The 14,274-nt window shown below is 36.1% G+C and overlaps 2 protein-coding genes across 2 annotated transcripts in view; both read right to left on the bottom strand.

Moving 5' to 3' along the window:
* The window catches only part of LOC146164771 (terminal uridylyltransferase 4-like), a 35,880-nt gene extending 24,352 nt beyond the window's left edge, over positions 1 to 11,528 (bottom strand). The window contains exons 1-10 of the mRNA XM_083380822.1: positions 11,492 to 11,528; positions 11,341 to 11,403; positions 10,480 to 10,590; positions 9,757 to 9,954; positions 8,087 to 8,205; positions 7,201 to 7,329; positions 3,853 to 4,021; positions 2,562 to 2,705; positions 1,559 to 1,725; positions 419 to 556 (exon numbers count right to left, since the gene is read on the bottom strand). Coding sequence (XP_083236948.1) covers positions 419 to 556; positions 1,559 to 1,725; positions 2,562 to 2,705; positions 3,853 to 4,021; positions 7,201 to 7,329; positions 8,087 to 8,205; positions 9,757 to 9,954; positions 10,480 to 10,590; positions 11,341 to 11,403; positions 11,492 to 11,528 — 1,275 coding nt within the window. The remainder of the gene's footprint in view (positions 1 to 418; positions 557 to 1,558; positions 1,726 to 2,561; positions 2,706 to 3,852; positions 4,022 to 7,200; positions 7,330 to 8,086; positions 8,206 to 9,756; positions 9,955 to 10,479; positions 10,591 to 11,340; positions 11,404 to 11,491) is intronic.
* Positions 11,529 to 11,689: 161 nt separating this feature from the next.
* LOC146164770 (uncharacterized) lies at positions 11,690 to 14,203 on the bottom strand. The gene is made up of 5 exons (XM_083382818.1): positions 13,911 to 14,203; positions 13,560 to 13,681; positions 12,958 to 13,170; positions 12,282 to 12,336; positions 11,690 to 12,123 (listed from the first exon to the last, which is right to left on the bottom strand). Exons 1-5 carry the CDS (start codon positions 14,066 to 14,068, stop codon positions 11,958 to 11,960), a joined length of 714 nt encoding a protein of 237 aa, XP_083238944.1. The 5' UTR covers positions 14,069 to 14,203; the 3' UTR covers positions 11,690 to 11,957.
* Positions 14,204 to 14,274: the final 71 nt, after the last annotated feature.

The raw sequence follows: 14,274 nt of genomic DNA, 5'->3' as shown, positions 1-14,274 counted from the left end.
GAAACTGGGCATTTCTTAGCAAACAGTTTAAAATGTTGGGAGTTATACTCCACTGACCTAAACAATAACCTATTCAGCTTCAATATTTTTCCATAATAAATTGAACTAGACTTGCGTTGTTATACATGATTTACTAAAAAAGTGACCATAATACCGCCAAAACTGTTTATGATGTAATAATTTACTTCAATAAGACGAAACCAAAGAAATGTATTTGATGCCACAATTCAGTCTATGCTGGGATGAAACGAACTGTTGTTCATAGATAAACTTACAACGGTCAATTTTGGAAAGATTTCAATGGAACCTGCGCGATCCATATTTTTACCCTATGCGATCCATGTTTTGATCGCGATAACTACCGATACTTTGGGAAGCACTGTTTTAATAAAACAAAATAATAGTTCGACTGATTCACCTCGCGCAGTACAGGCAAGTATTCGTGCTTTTGCATGAAGAAGATTGCCATAATGACGAAGGCGTGCTGGGGCATCGAACCTTCGTGCTGGCGATCCAAGCGACAGATCTGAGCCCAGCTTCGAAACACCATCGACAGCTGTTGGTTGAAAAATATTTATATTTATTATTATTCAGCCGTAGGTTTGCCGATAAGTGGACACAACATTTTCACGTTTTTTTTTAACTTTTGGCCTATGATTTTTTTTTAATTTTCAGCGAAAATTACATTGTCCACATATAACATGCAGAAAGTGGAACATATCCCCCGCACCTAAATAGTAAGAACAGCTATTGGTTGAAAAAATTTAATGAGACTTATATTTAGCCGTAGGTTTGCCGATAAATGGATTCAAGGCATACAACGCAGCATTTTCACGTTGTTTTTTCAACTTTTGGCCTCCGATTTTTTTTATTTGTGTTTAATTTTCAGCGAAACATTGTCGACATTACATCAAGAAAGTGGAACAAATCCCGCACCTAAATAGTAAGGTTATTTAACCAATATGTTTTTAAGGGTAAATTATGGCCCTTTTGCGTATTTTCCAAAATTTAAGTTTTCAAAAGTTTGAAAAATGGATAAAAAATATTAATCCAATATATATATATATAGTAATACAATTTGGTCTAAATGTTCTACAAAGAAATATAGAATTTTTTAACAAACAAACCTCTATATTAAATTTATATACAATACATATATAAAAGTTATTTTAAAGACGGGCACACTCAATATCGAGAACGTGCAACAAATCCCGCATCTAAATATTAAAGTTATTAAGACAATGTGTTTTTTAAGGGTAAATCGGAATTTAAGTTTGCAAAAGTTTATAAAAGGGCAAAAAACTATTAATCCAAAATAATTTCGCCTTACAAACAAGTAAGACAAATACCGAAAATGATTTTTTAACAAACAAAACTCAACGTCAAATAAATAGTTCAAAAAAAGATTTTTTAAAGACGCGTACACCATTTAAAAAATACAAAAACGAGTTAAAAAATACCAGGCACAAAACATTAAAAATAGGCCCAGGCCAAACCAAAGACAAAACACTCCCCATTTTTGTATTTGATATTTTTCAACAACATTTTTTTCACTAACCTGGGCGACTCTCGGGTCAAGAGCGGCGTAGAAGCGCAAGAGTCGGGTCGTGTTCACCGCGAACTCATTCCCGGTGCTGAGTCGGATTTGGAGTCGAGTAGTCGAGTCGGTGAACTCGATGCGGGGGATCTTGGCGCGAAAATCCGGGTTCACGTCACAATAAACACCTGGGAAGGAAAAAAAACGAGTTATAACTGGAAAACGTCATAAGCCGCTCGTCAATTTATCTGGTTAGGCTTTGAAAAAGTAGCAATGACCGCAAAACTGTTTTCACAGTGATTTACTTCAGTTTATTTCAACCTGTTCTCATAGTTATTAGGGACGTCCGATTATATAGGATCGGAGCCAATGCCCGATACCAAGCAGTAGTATCGGTACTCGTCTGATACTAGTGCGGTATGGGTGTCTATTCGATAATTACAGCCATGATATGCAATCCAAGTAATCCAACATAAAGATTCTACCTTTAAAGGTGAATTTATAAAAAAAAACAAAAAAAACAATACAGGTTTAAAAGGTTAAAACGTGGGGGTAACTAAACTAAAGGAATATTTTCCTTAATAACCCGGGAATATTACATTTGAACCTTTAAATTCATCTATTTTGCTTTTTTAAAGAAAGTAATAATGTCATTTGGTTTCGGATCAGTCGCTATACTTTTTGTTTAAATTATCGGGTAACGCCGACGGTATCGGATTAAAATGTATCGGGCATTCTTTTTTTAAATAACAAATTCTGCCGGCAATTAACCGATATAAAAACATAAAAAATACGGAATAACTTAAAAATGTATCCTGGAAGTTGGGAATTATATCGGATCCGTTCTGTTTCATACGATACAATAATAATAATATTGCCGAGTTGAAAATGACCTAGTTAGAAAAAAAACAGCTTGTTTGATTTGATTTGAACTTAATAATGAAAGGACTGGTTCAAAGGATTCGCACAAATGGTAACGGTATGGAAACAAAATATCGCACAATCCCAACCATCTCCTCCTTACCTCCAGAATGCTCGAGGATGTCGAGGACACGGAGGAGGGCGTTGGGAGCTCGGACGCTGGAGGGATACTGGAGGTCCACGTTGATGTTGCTCGTCTTGAAGCCGAGACCGCTCAGGGAAGAGCCGTACATGACAACCTGTGAACCTGAATGGAAAGGTACAGAAGAGTGAGAAGGGTGTATTAAAATGACACTGGTTTAAAGGAGTACAATGAAGGATGCACACACATATGTGTGTAACCCATTGTCATCTAGCCCTTCTGAAGCTGCTTTTTGACCAACGATTACGGTTCACGTATCATTAGTTCTCTGAGCCTATGGAGCTCAGTTGATAGAGCGACGGTCCCGGTATGACCGGAGGTCATGAGTTCGAACCTCACTGCAGGCTAGTTAGCCTGCCTTGCTTGCATCATTGATCGACAGATTTAGTGAGTCTGCGATGGCTTTCTGTGGTTTAAAGGAGTTTGCCACATGGGTGTTTCTAAATCCAACTCAGGCAAAATTTGCTGACTCCTTCGAGTCCAAAGTCCAGGTCTGACTATACAGCCCAGTACTTACCTCAACACCTTACTAAAATGCACTGAACACACAGCAACTCAATCATAGGGATGTCAAACATTCTCCCGCCCACAATACTAGGGTGGAAAAAAGTCCACCCTGTGCTGTTCCATCTTTACGATTGACAAAAGTGCTGAATCGGCTTCGCACTTGCTACTGTGCATGCGCACGTCAGTTACTCGTGTCCACAGTCCCGAGTGTCGAGCTGTTTTTCTTAGGGGGGAAGTGAAAATCGGTTCCACGGGATGCAACAGGTTACGAACCACTGGCTTATAGTGTTTATTAGAACGTACATTTCTAACAGAGCATCCCCACAACCAGTGTACTTCGCCGAGCCTATTCACCAGAGATAGTTAATCTCTTGCTTGCCGCAGGCAAAAACCAACCTCGCAAAGGTCTCTGTGGGTCGTGACGAATTTTAACTGACAAATCTGTATTCGTTTACGGCGCTTTTGCGAAACTTCCATTGTTAACAATTGCATTCTTCGGCAGGCATACGCCTTTAGGCTAAAAAATCTCCAAGTTTACCAAGTTGGAAAAGGCAAAAATATGACAAATGGCCTCTTACACATTTCGTAAAGAAGGTCGGATAATATTCATTTATTGGCTGTAGGTTGCCCACCACTGCTCTATACAATTCAACTTCCGTTTTATAACGGAAAGCTGAGTCACAACATGCACGTGTACGTAACAACTAACAACAGCAACATACAAAGGCGCGCGCGTTTTGTTAACCTTTAAATTTCTTTTGAATCAGCTGATCGAGGTTCTGCACGATTAAACGCCGCACTTTAAGGTCGTCATCGGTGAGCACCGAGCCGTGAAGCACTTGGTCCACCAGGAGTCGCTGCAGCGCGTCGATGGCGCTTTGAGGAGGAATCGTGATCTGACGCAGCATTTCGTCCTGTGTGAGTCAGCAAAAATGAGATTTAGGTAAACCTGACCAAAGACGGTTAAATGAACGTTATAAATGTCCGATAGTAAGGAATTTAGTCCGATAACATTTAACCCTATAAGACAGTGGTACTCAACCTTTTTTTCACCGCGCACCACCTCGAGGTTCTATGATCTTGTTGCGTACCAACAAAATGTCGAAAAACTCAACTTTACTCAAAATGTATATAGGATTATTAACAGGGGTGGATTAGCTAATTAGCTAGCCGGGAAATTTCAAAACAAATGCGGCCCACCTCAATAAAGTTTCTCTTTTTCAACTTGCAAAATACTGGTAGTCAAATTTTGTAATTCTTTGTTGTTTTGCTATGATGTCATAAAAGAAATTTGCATAGATGTTCCGGAAAGATAATAATAGTTCCTATCGTTAAAGAAGCATAAAAAATTCAACTGTACAATCATTACGATGAATGTATAGTTTACAATAAAAAAAATGCTTAACCCTTTAGTAAAACTGTAATTTTACTTCAAAACATACTGCGTACAGCGTACCACCCAAAATGACTTCGCGTACCACTAATGGTACGCGTACCACAGGTTGAGAACCACTGCTATAAGAGGTTGGCCAAGGTGTCGTCCTGGGGTCGGCGTGTAGTATTTAATAAAGAAAAACTTAATAAGAAAAAGGTACTATAAACTAAAGTTTAGCAGTTTAGACGAGCAAAAGCAACCTCCAGTCTTACAGTGGCGTTTATGCGGCTTTTGCTGCAGTGGACCTGTGGTGTTTATGACGTCACCATTACACTTTTCACTTAAAGAATAAACGTAGCTTCAGTTGAATAATATCTAATAAAAAAGTAATGGAGGCTCAAACCGTAACTTTAGCTTGTTGTGCATACTTAAATCCGGACACTTAAGCCAAATTTTGATATAATCTGTCTAGATTTTTTCCCAATTTTAATTTTGCCGATTTTAAAATGTGGTTTGACTCTGATTTATGTATGATACACTATAATTGGGGGGTCGCGCAAGTTATCGAAAATTTAAAAGGGACAAAAGGTTGAGAAACAAAGCTTTAGCATGAAGAAGCCTAATAACCTTCAGTTGTAATTTTTATTTTTAAGAGAAATTCGCGTTATTTAATTAAAGGCAGAAATCGCCCCGTTGATCACGAACCGAGGGTGACATGCTTGATTGCCTGTATTAATTTGAATTCGCATCTAGTATAGAACGAGTACCGATGCTACCACTTAGTAATGGGGTGTTGGTTGCGAACCGATATTACACGGCATACCTAGCAGATACTAAAGCCTCGATTATGTCAAGAGCAGCACTCGAACCGTTTTTCATATTCTGTCGAGGACAATTTGAAAAGTTTGATGATTTCCTGTTTCTTTACGAGTCTTAAATGTTTAACTTAACTGCTATGGTGTCAGGACTGGTGACAGGACAATATCGCTCATATGCATGATTAAAGGGAACTTTAAAACAAATATATTACCTACTGAACGGTTGATATTTACCATCAATAAAACGAAACAAGTTCGAGACGTAGGGAAAAAAACAATAAAGTAGGTAGCATTGTAAACGGTTTAAATATCTCTTTATAATGTTAATTAGTGCCTTTTCACCATGTGGAAAATCAATAAAGTGATATTCGAAACGTTCAAAAGCCACCTACTTCTATATTTGGCTTTATATTCTTATTACGTTAAAACCCACAACCATTATGCTCCACAATTAGGTTTAAAACAGTGGTTCTCAACCGGGGGTCCGCAAAACGTTTTCAGGGGGTCCACGAAAACTTATAATATACCATTTTTAATTTAATTCACGCTATGAAATAACTAACGCTTGATAACATGCCTAATCACAACCTTGGTAAGTGCTAAAATCACAGTGTAACATGTTGTAAATCGCATGGCGTGTGACAGAACACTTTCATTGTGATGTAACACAATAGATTGTAAAATGGAAGGCAGAGGAATTACAACAGTTCATATGTACTGGATTTTGATTTATGCTATCATTCTCAAAGATGACGTCTAGCATTGTCAAAAGCACAGGCATACATTTTAAGACTGGCTTCGGCGATTCAGCAGCAGAAATCGCTTAAACATATCATAAAATAACTTGGTGTTGTGTGTTACTTTACTCAACACAAGGTGCACTAGCCAGACATACTGATTTACTAAAAAAAATTAAACGCAGATATGACACTAGAAATATGTTAGGGGTCCGCGACCATTTGAACTCATCAAAAAGGGGTCACCAGTACATAAAGGTTGAGAACCACTGATTTAAAAGAAGGATGTATAGTTGTATACCCCATCAACGGATTTACAGTGATGATTTTTTGCGGTTTAAGTTTTATATACATTAAAGTTAGAAAACGTAGGATCAAATCATATGAAACGGATTGCTGTTTTTTTGTGGCGACTTTAAAGTTGTAAAAATATACGGTGTGGAGAGATTTGTAAACGCACAGGTGTGCAGTAAGGGTGCATTAGCGTTCGTATGTTTGCGTAATATACCTATGCGGTAACATTAAAAAAAATCGCTAAAACTATCCCTATTTAACAATTAAATTATCAGTAAACAAAAAAGATCGATTCGTGCCATTCTCAACCATCACCTTACCCTCTTGTCCTGATTTTTTCGCAGTAAAAGACGGACATGGGTAAACTAATAAACGCGGCTATAGGGCCATTAAGTCGGGCTCAACTCCTCTGGTCACACAATTTTAGCCAGTGGTGTTTGTTTAGGGCAGTACTTCCCAACAGGTGGATCGCAAAGCATTTCTAAGTGTTACAGCTTTCTACTTAATCGGGAAATTGTTGCATTATCATAACGTAAGATTTAAGATAACAATTTAACAAATACGTAACAATTAGATGTGTTGTGTCGCATTAACTCATTTTTTAGTACGTACGCCACTAGCAAAGATGCAGGTTTTATGTAACTGTTAATCTTATTTACGAGTAGTTGAATTTTAAAGTAATTTATTTGAACTCTCTAATTTTGTTTGATTCGTTTTATAGTCACAAAATGAATAGTTTTGAGTTTTCCCATGGATTTGTTTTTCATTCGTTTGGTCCAATATCTCATTGTGGGTTGCACAATAAAACTTGCATTAAAAGTGGGTCGCGAACTGAAATACGTTAGAAGGCACTGGTATAGAGGCCGCACCTGCTTTCTTTCTTTCCAGAGTTTCTTGTGTCGCTTCTCCTTGATGTGACGGTGCGCCAGAATGACGCTGTCCAGGTGGTAGTTGCACAACTTGCACAGGAACTTGGCCGCCGGAAACTGAGACGACCTCTGCAAAAAATCAAGACGTTGTCGTACGGTACGTAAACTGTGTATGTGGCGGCAGCAAGCGCAAATCACATTAGGAACACATGCGGGATAACAAACCTTATTCGGTTAAATCAGGCAAATCAACGAATCAATCTGAAAAGTATAGGAGTGAAAAATTCTCAAACGTACAACTCGCACCTTTATGAATAAGTTATGCGTTAAAAAAACGTTTAAGTTTAACAAAAGCCAATTAAGCTTCAACAGGACTTTCATGAAAGCGGTTATTAGCAAAATATTTCCGGCACACTTTAGTTTTATATTTTAGTTTATATAAAGAAAGTCTAAATAATTGGCTAGATGTAGTAGCTAGTGCATTTGTAAGATCAAACATAAACTTGGCGAGTGGAGTCACAAGCAAGTCTGCAGAGTCAGAGCCGGAACCAGGATTCCAGTAAGACTACCAGAATCCCGAGTCCGAAGTGCGCAGAACCAAATTTGAAACTGATAAGCTGCAAACTGTAAATTGGATATGGTGTTTTTCAATCACGATATGTGAGTAGAAGAGTTTTATGCTACCCTTATGAATGGATTGCTGCATGTCAATCTTATTTTAGATACGTAAATAGGTGGCATACACGCTGTGGATACATGGTCAGAATCGTAACTCAAATTCTTTGGCAAATTTTGTCAGAGGACTTGACTTTATTTTTGCGACCGAAATCGGAATCTGATTGTTTTGTAACCGAGTTCGCCCTGGTCAAACTAAACTGTAAAATACCTTTTCCAGCGTAAAGACATAGTCCTTGACAAGTCTGGTTTCGGCTTGTTGCATTCCCATTTCTTCCAGCTTGGCTTTGTCCTCCACTTTGACCGGCTTTTCTGGTTCGCTTTCAGCAGCTAAATAACATTCGTAATTTGTGATTACTGCATGATACTGTAATTAAAAATTGCCAAGATTCAGAATTGAACTTGGAATCGGACAGATTTAGTTTTACCTGGACAGACATGACTAGAGATCGACCGATATACCTTTTTTGACCGATACCGATTTAGTTTTATATATCTGGAAAATGTTTAAAACTTGAATTAATTGAAAATAAAATCCAAATAACGTCTCAGTTAAACCTTTATTAATTATTAAACTATTATTTTGAATATTAACTTGGCGGATGCTAACACTCAAATTTTTTTGATCAAAAAATGGGTAATTTGTTTGTTTTACAGTTAAAATTAGATCATATTTTCATACTAAAATATCGGTCAAAGTATCGACCGACATTTACCGATACCATTATATCGGCAGAATCCAAATATCGGCCGATATTTTCGGTAAACCGATATATCGGTCTATCTCTAGACATGACTATAACTTTTCCCTATAGTAAGAGTAGTCCCGCCGAAAGTTGGTTTACAGTACAAATTGTGGCCTCAACGACAATTGGAACAATGAAAAGATGTCAGTATCATGTTTATGCAAGGTACAAACAACGCAGCATTAATCTAAGTTGGTTGTACATCTAGTTAGCTTTGGTCAATCTTGCTTAACTAAAAGTCTTTTGGGGGAAGAGGGCATTTCAGAGGTTTGAGCGTGTGCCAAAAGGAATTAGAAAATTTTAGTTCGAAAATGCGTGAATAGGTTTAAAAATGTGGGCTAAACAGGTTATATATTCTGTGTGGTCATATGGGAAGCACAATAGGTCACTACATCTGTGTGTTCTGCTAATTGCGGGATGACGTTTGATTGTGTTTAACACGAACTCCGTTGGGAATTGTGAGATTGGTAACAAAGGATTTACTCGACATTTGACATACATATCGTAAAATCTTTGTACGATAGTCGTACCAGCTGCGCAACTATATGAAGCGTTATTTATTTAAGTAATGGTAACATAAAAAGAAGTACAAGACAGGAGGGGAAAATTTCTTACTTTTGAATTATAAACAGTCACATTTGTTTTTTTATATTTTACACAAAAACAATAACTATATTTCCCTCAATAGCCAAATTAGTACCAGAATCGTTTGTTCTTTACCATTCGGATTTCAGATAGAGCATTTTATTCAAAAGAAATAAATACAAATAGCCTAAATACATTTCAGTATACTTTATATGTTTTTTTTCACACTAAATGCAACTTGATAGCCGCTATATACCAGTGGCCACAAGTCAACAAAAAACAACATGGAGACATTGCAAATTACAATTTAAGTAAGGATATAAACGTCCGGACTTTCCGAATATGAGTGGTGAATCACTAATTGCAACACTCGTGACATTTATAGGATAAACTGCACCACTAAATGAATACCAAACCGGTAATTATTACAGTCTCAATTTAATCGGGACTAACCAAATTTTGCAAAAAAATTGAAGACGGCATAATACCAGGTTGGTTAGGGTCTGATTAGAAATGTACAACAATGTGCAGTGTTTGACATCGATTATACCTTTATCCTTAACGTCCGAGTCGGTGGCATCAGTCTGTCCTGGTTCACTGGACGTTTTATTTGCGGCCACCGCTGCTACAATTTCGTTTCCAGCGGCTGATTTCGGTGTCGTTCCTGTGTTGGAAGAAGTGCCCGAAGTCTGCGCACTTTGAATTGGCGGAGATTTTGTTTCTGCAGCCGACGGGGTTTTGGTACTAGCTGAAGATTTACAAGAATAGTATATTTTAGGTAAAATGAGCTAAGTATCGCTGCAGCCTTGGGAACATTACAGGGTTGCCGAAGAAATTCATGAAAAATATTCAACGACATTCAAAGACAATTTACAGCTTTTTAAAGACCTAAAAAGCTCTACGTTTTTTTTTTAAATAATTTATGATTTTTGAAAAAAATAAAAGGTTTTACTACGACACTTTCTAAACATATAACTTGCACGTAAAATAATTTCAAAAAAGGCTATTCATGGACTTTTGGAAAAACAAAAAATATGTGGCAACCCTGACATAAAGTTGTCCGAGCAGAACCGGGTTGGATTTGAATAGGTTCTTTAAAGCAAGCGTCCGCAAATATTTTTTGTTGTGACTAAAATATAGTAGTCCTTACGGCAGGTAACCTAAATATTTCGCCAATTGTCTTTAATCCAAACGTTTTGCAACGTTAATAGGCCATAACAAAGTAGATCACGTTTGGTTTTTATCGTGAAATAACAAATATTTAATTTGTTACCTTGCGAAGGGGAGTTCGCCAGCTTTGCATTTTTGTTGACAAGACTTAAAATGGTTTGGCCGGGTGTATTCGATTGCTTGTTATTCGCATTCAATTGGGTTCCAGAATTACCTGTAGTAAAAATAAAAATGTTGTCTACTATAAAAGCTTTTTTTTTGATTCCTGTTTGGATTGCAAAGTAAAATACTTCATTTTAAATCAAGATGTTGTCTGTGAAAGTAAAAACCTTGCTTACAACCAAGGCAAATAAATAAATGATTTGTCAACAAATTATATACTTTTACGGTTATAAGATTTGTGTTAGAAGTTGAATTGTAAAATAATAAAACTCATTGAAGGTGAATCTTAATGGTCTATGCAGGCAGAACAGGGGGCATTAACCTGCAGGTTGTGTGAGTCATTACATTATCAGTAAAAGTATACAAAACAGGCATATTCAATCTGAATTCGGTTGGTTAGTTAGTTAGTTACTAACAAGTAACTCATGTGGTAAACATTTTGTATTGGCTGACACTAATAAACCAAAAAAAAATACTATCTGTAGTCTACGAAAGGCACCCCTATAACCTATAGAACAACACACATTGTTCCTAGTTTAATAAATGCTATTCAAAAAAAACAAAATTACCTAGCCATGTTTACATTAGTGACACAACAATACACAAAGCGTGAAACCAAAGTTTCACCATGTTAAATTACCATAACAACTATGGCATTAAAATATGGTTAAACAGATTTGAACTTTGTACTATGTAACAAAAACTGTCTTTAGCAGGTTTAACTGCATGAGCAGGTGAAAATGAATAAAGGAAAATGTGTCAACAGTTTTATTTTAAATCATTGTCTGTTTACAGTAAATACCTTGTGGATTTGACTTGTTTTTCTTTCCTCTCTTTTTCTTTGGCTTGTTTCTTGATGTTTGCTCTAGAAGTTAAGAAATGTAAAATATTAGTAGGCTAAACTACATGTATAAAATTTGCAATTATTGGCACAAAGTTTAAGTTAAAAATACCTTCACCTTGTGGATTTTCTGGAGAGTTATTGACCATTGCTCCTGCTGTATCTTTGGCTAAGTTTAAAACAAAGTTTTCAAAAAAGCGATGCATTTACGCCTTTCTTTTTATATATGGCACTACTCACCCAGACACTTAATAGTGACCACCAATGTTTGTTTCTTAATTACCCAATTTTCTATTTTTCTATGAATGCTTGACCTCTAGGTTTAACTTAAAAACCTGGGTAAGTTAAACTTCAAAAATATGTTTGTGAGATCACAAAGGGGTCTTTTGGGTTAAAGATTTACTTATTGTTCCTTTAGGAGACAAAACGATTTAGGACAAAATCCATGTTTTCATAATGCTGAAATTAAACGTTAAATTGCTTGTGGAATATTTTAATACAATTGGTGGACTTTGATTCAGGCATCTTTTAATCTACTGCAAAATAGGAAGGTATTTTGCTTTTTGGCTGTCAATTAATCAGGTTGGTTGTACTTTTCTAGAAGATATGAACTGAAAACTTGCCATTGTTTGAGAAGCTTTTACATTTCTAGCATACACCTTTATCACTGAACTTGTAAAACAAAAACACAAACCTTTTGAATCATTTCCATTCTTGGGTTTATTCCCTGAATTGGTTTTACCCCTGACAAAAAAAAACAACTGTATTAAGCAAAAAAATTGTAAAAATAAAAAAAAAGTTTGTCTTGGTGATTTTTTTACATGGCAGAATCATATGAGATGGTACATATATGAAATAAATTATGTTATACCAACTCATTTTATTGCAAAATTAAGATTTACCTGTAAATATTTTCAAGTGAATGAGTTGATTTGGTTGCAGGTGAAGGTGTACCATCTTAAATCCAAAATAAAAAGCTATTAGAAATATAAAATTGATGAATAAAGTCAATAAATGAATATATAAATAAGCAACCAAATTGATACTTTATATCACGAGTCGGGAACCTAAGACCCGCAAACTGGGCAAGAGGCCATTTGCCATATTTTTGTCTATTTTAACTAACTAAAAGTAAAAAAAATGCTCTTTCGCACATCTTGTTTACATGTCATGTATGTTTGCATTTTTGAGGAAATCCTTTCAGCCTAAGGTAGTGTAAATAACCATAAACTAGATTAATGATTGAATTTCTCCCATTCCCCTAAAGTATTTTTGGTAACACTGTTTATTGGGACCATGGATGACACTGTGCTGGCTTGAATTTTTACATAAATGCATGTTATTGTTTTCAATGTAGGCTATTGGATTCATTTTCAAATTCAATATACCATAGTTTCTGCCCCTGTTTAACAGTTGCAATATTAAATGCTTAACTACACAATTTTATGAGTTAAAATGTATTACAGGCCTCCGACAAATGTTGCTGTCCCCCTGCTTTATGTGAATTTAATATACACCTCAATTTTAGGAATAAAAGCCTAAACCAATGTTTAGCTAATTGATTTTCCAAGAAATAACCTGATTTCATAGAGCGATCATGGCTTACGCCGTTCGGCAACCCATTATATACTGTATCCTGATAAGAATTGCTTGAAGTCTGCCTTTTTCCACCATTGCCCTGATGCCAGTCGTGTTTCTTTTGATGGCGTTCAGGAGGGCCATTGTAACCTGGGCCACCAGACTGGGAAAATCTTGGGTTTGGTCGAGCACCGATTGGATGGTTTACAATTCCTAGATGCAATATATATATAAGAAATCAACGTTTCAGCTTTATTAGTAGAATTTAAAAAAATGTAGTTTTGTTGTAAAATGCATTTGACTACATATTTTGTACCCAACAGGCTTTCGCAAATGTATTGAGTCAAGATAAATATATATACATATAATATTGGAGGCAGTCAAAAAAATAAAAAAATAAATATAGCGAGCACAAGCAATGAGCAACTTTTTAGTAAACCCAATGCATCATGTTTCCAAAATAAAAGTTTAGCTGTTTCAATCGTTAACAACCTTTAAGAACCTCTGATGTCATGTAAGAAAAGCACATTAATAGATAAGCAAAGGTAAACTTACATGCCAAAGAAAAAGTTCACCAATGTCTTTTACTGTGAAAAGCATACCATTTTTTGATTGATGATGCATTCTGGTAGGGTCAGGTGGGGTGCTGAATCTTTGTTGATTGAAACTGTTGATACCTCCACGGCCTGAATGGTTTCTTGCATTTCCTTCGTTATTGGAGAACCTAGTACAACACAAGCTTTGATATGTTACTATAATGTAAAGTTTAATGCATAAATACAAACATAAAAGAAACAATTCATACATTAAGGCTAACCTTTTAAAGCAATTGTGAACACCTAATATTCTATGTAAATAAACAAAACACAGCGCCGAAATACTAAAAATCTTGACTTTAGTTTTTAAGTGACAGAATACATATTTTTTTTTAATTTTTACTTAAATGTACCTACTTTGCATTTGACTTTGGCTTTTTTCCACTTGACTGGGGTCTCCCATCACTAGCAGTGTTGGTTGAAGATATTTTTCCAATTTCGCCAGCCAATCGTCCTGCTGTTGTACATTGAATAATGCTGGGGTCATCATGCTTTAAATTGGAGTGGCTTGACATCGTACAGCAAAGCTAGCATTCAGTAATATGTAAGCTAGATTGTCACCATGGTTATTTGGCTACTGGAGAATATTTTACCAGTACATTAAATGGGGCACGGTGCCCAGCAAAGATGTTAATTGCAAACAGACAAAGTTAACCTGAAATTGTACAAACATATTTAAAAAAAAGTAAACTTAGCTAGTAAAAATCAAGACAAACATATT

The sequence above is a fragment of the Ascidiella aspersa genome, chromosome 2 (genome assembly GCF_963924565.1).
Source record: "Ascidiella aspersa chromosome 2, kaAscAspe10.2, whole genome shotgun sequence".
NCBI classification, from domain to species: Eukaryota; Metazoa; Chordata; class Ascidiacea; order Phlebobranchia; family Ascidiidae; genus Ascidiella; species Ascidiella aspersa.
This window is presented reverse-complemented; position numbering and strand designations above follow the sequence as displayed.

Bases quoted from the DNA above. Each gene is read 5' to 3' on its own strand.
- LOC146164770 (XM_083382818.1), bottom strand. From the start codon at position 14,068: ATGTCAAGCCACTCCAATTTAAAGCATGATGACCCCAGCATTATTCAA. The intron at 13,682-13,910 runs GTAGGTACATTT...GTGTTGTACTAG, and splicing joins AAGCCAAAGTCAAATGCAAA to GTTCTCCAATAACGAAGGAA. The intron at 12,337-12,957 runs GTTATTTCTTGG...TTTGGATTTAAG, and splicing joins TGATCGCTCTATGAAATCAG to ATGGTACACCTTCACCTGCA.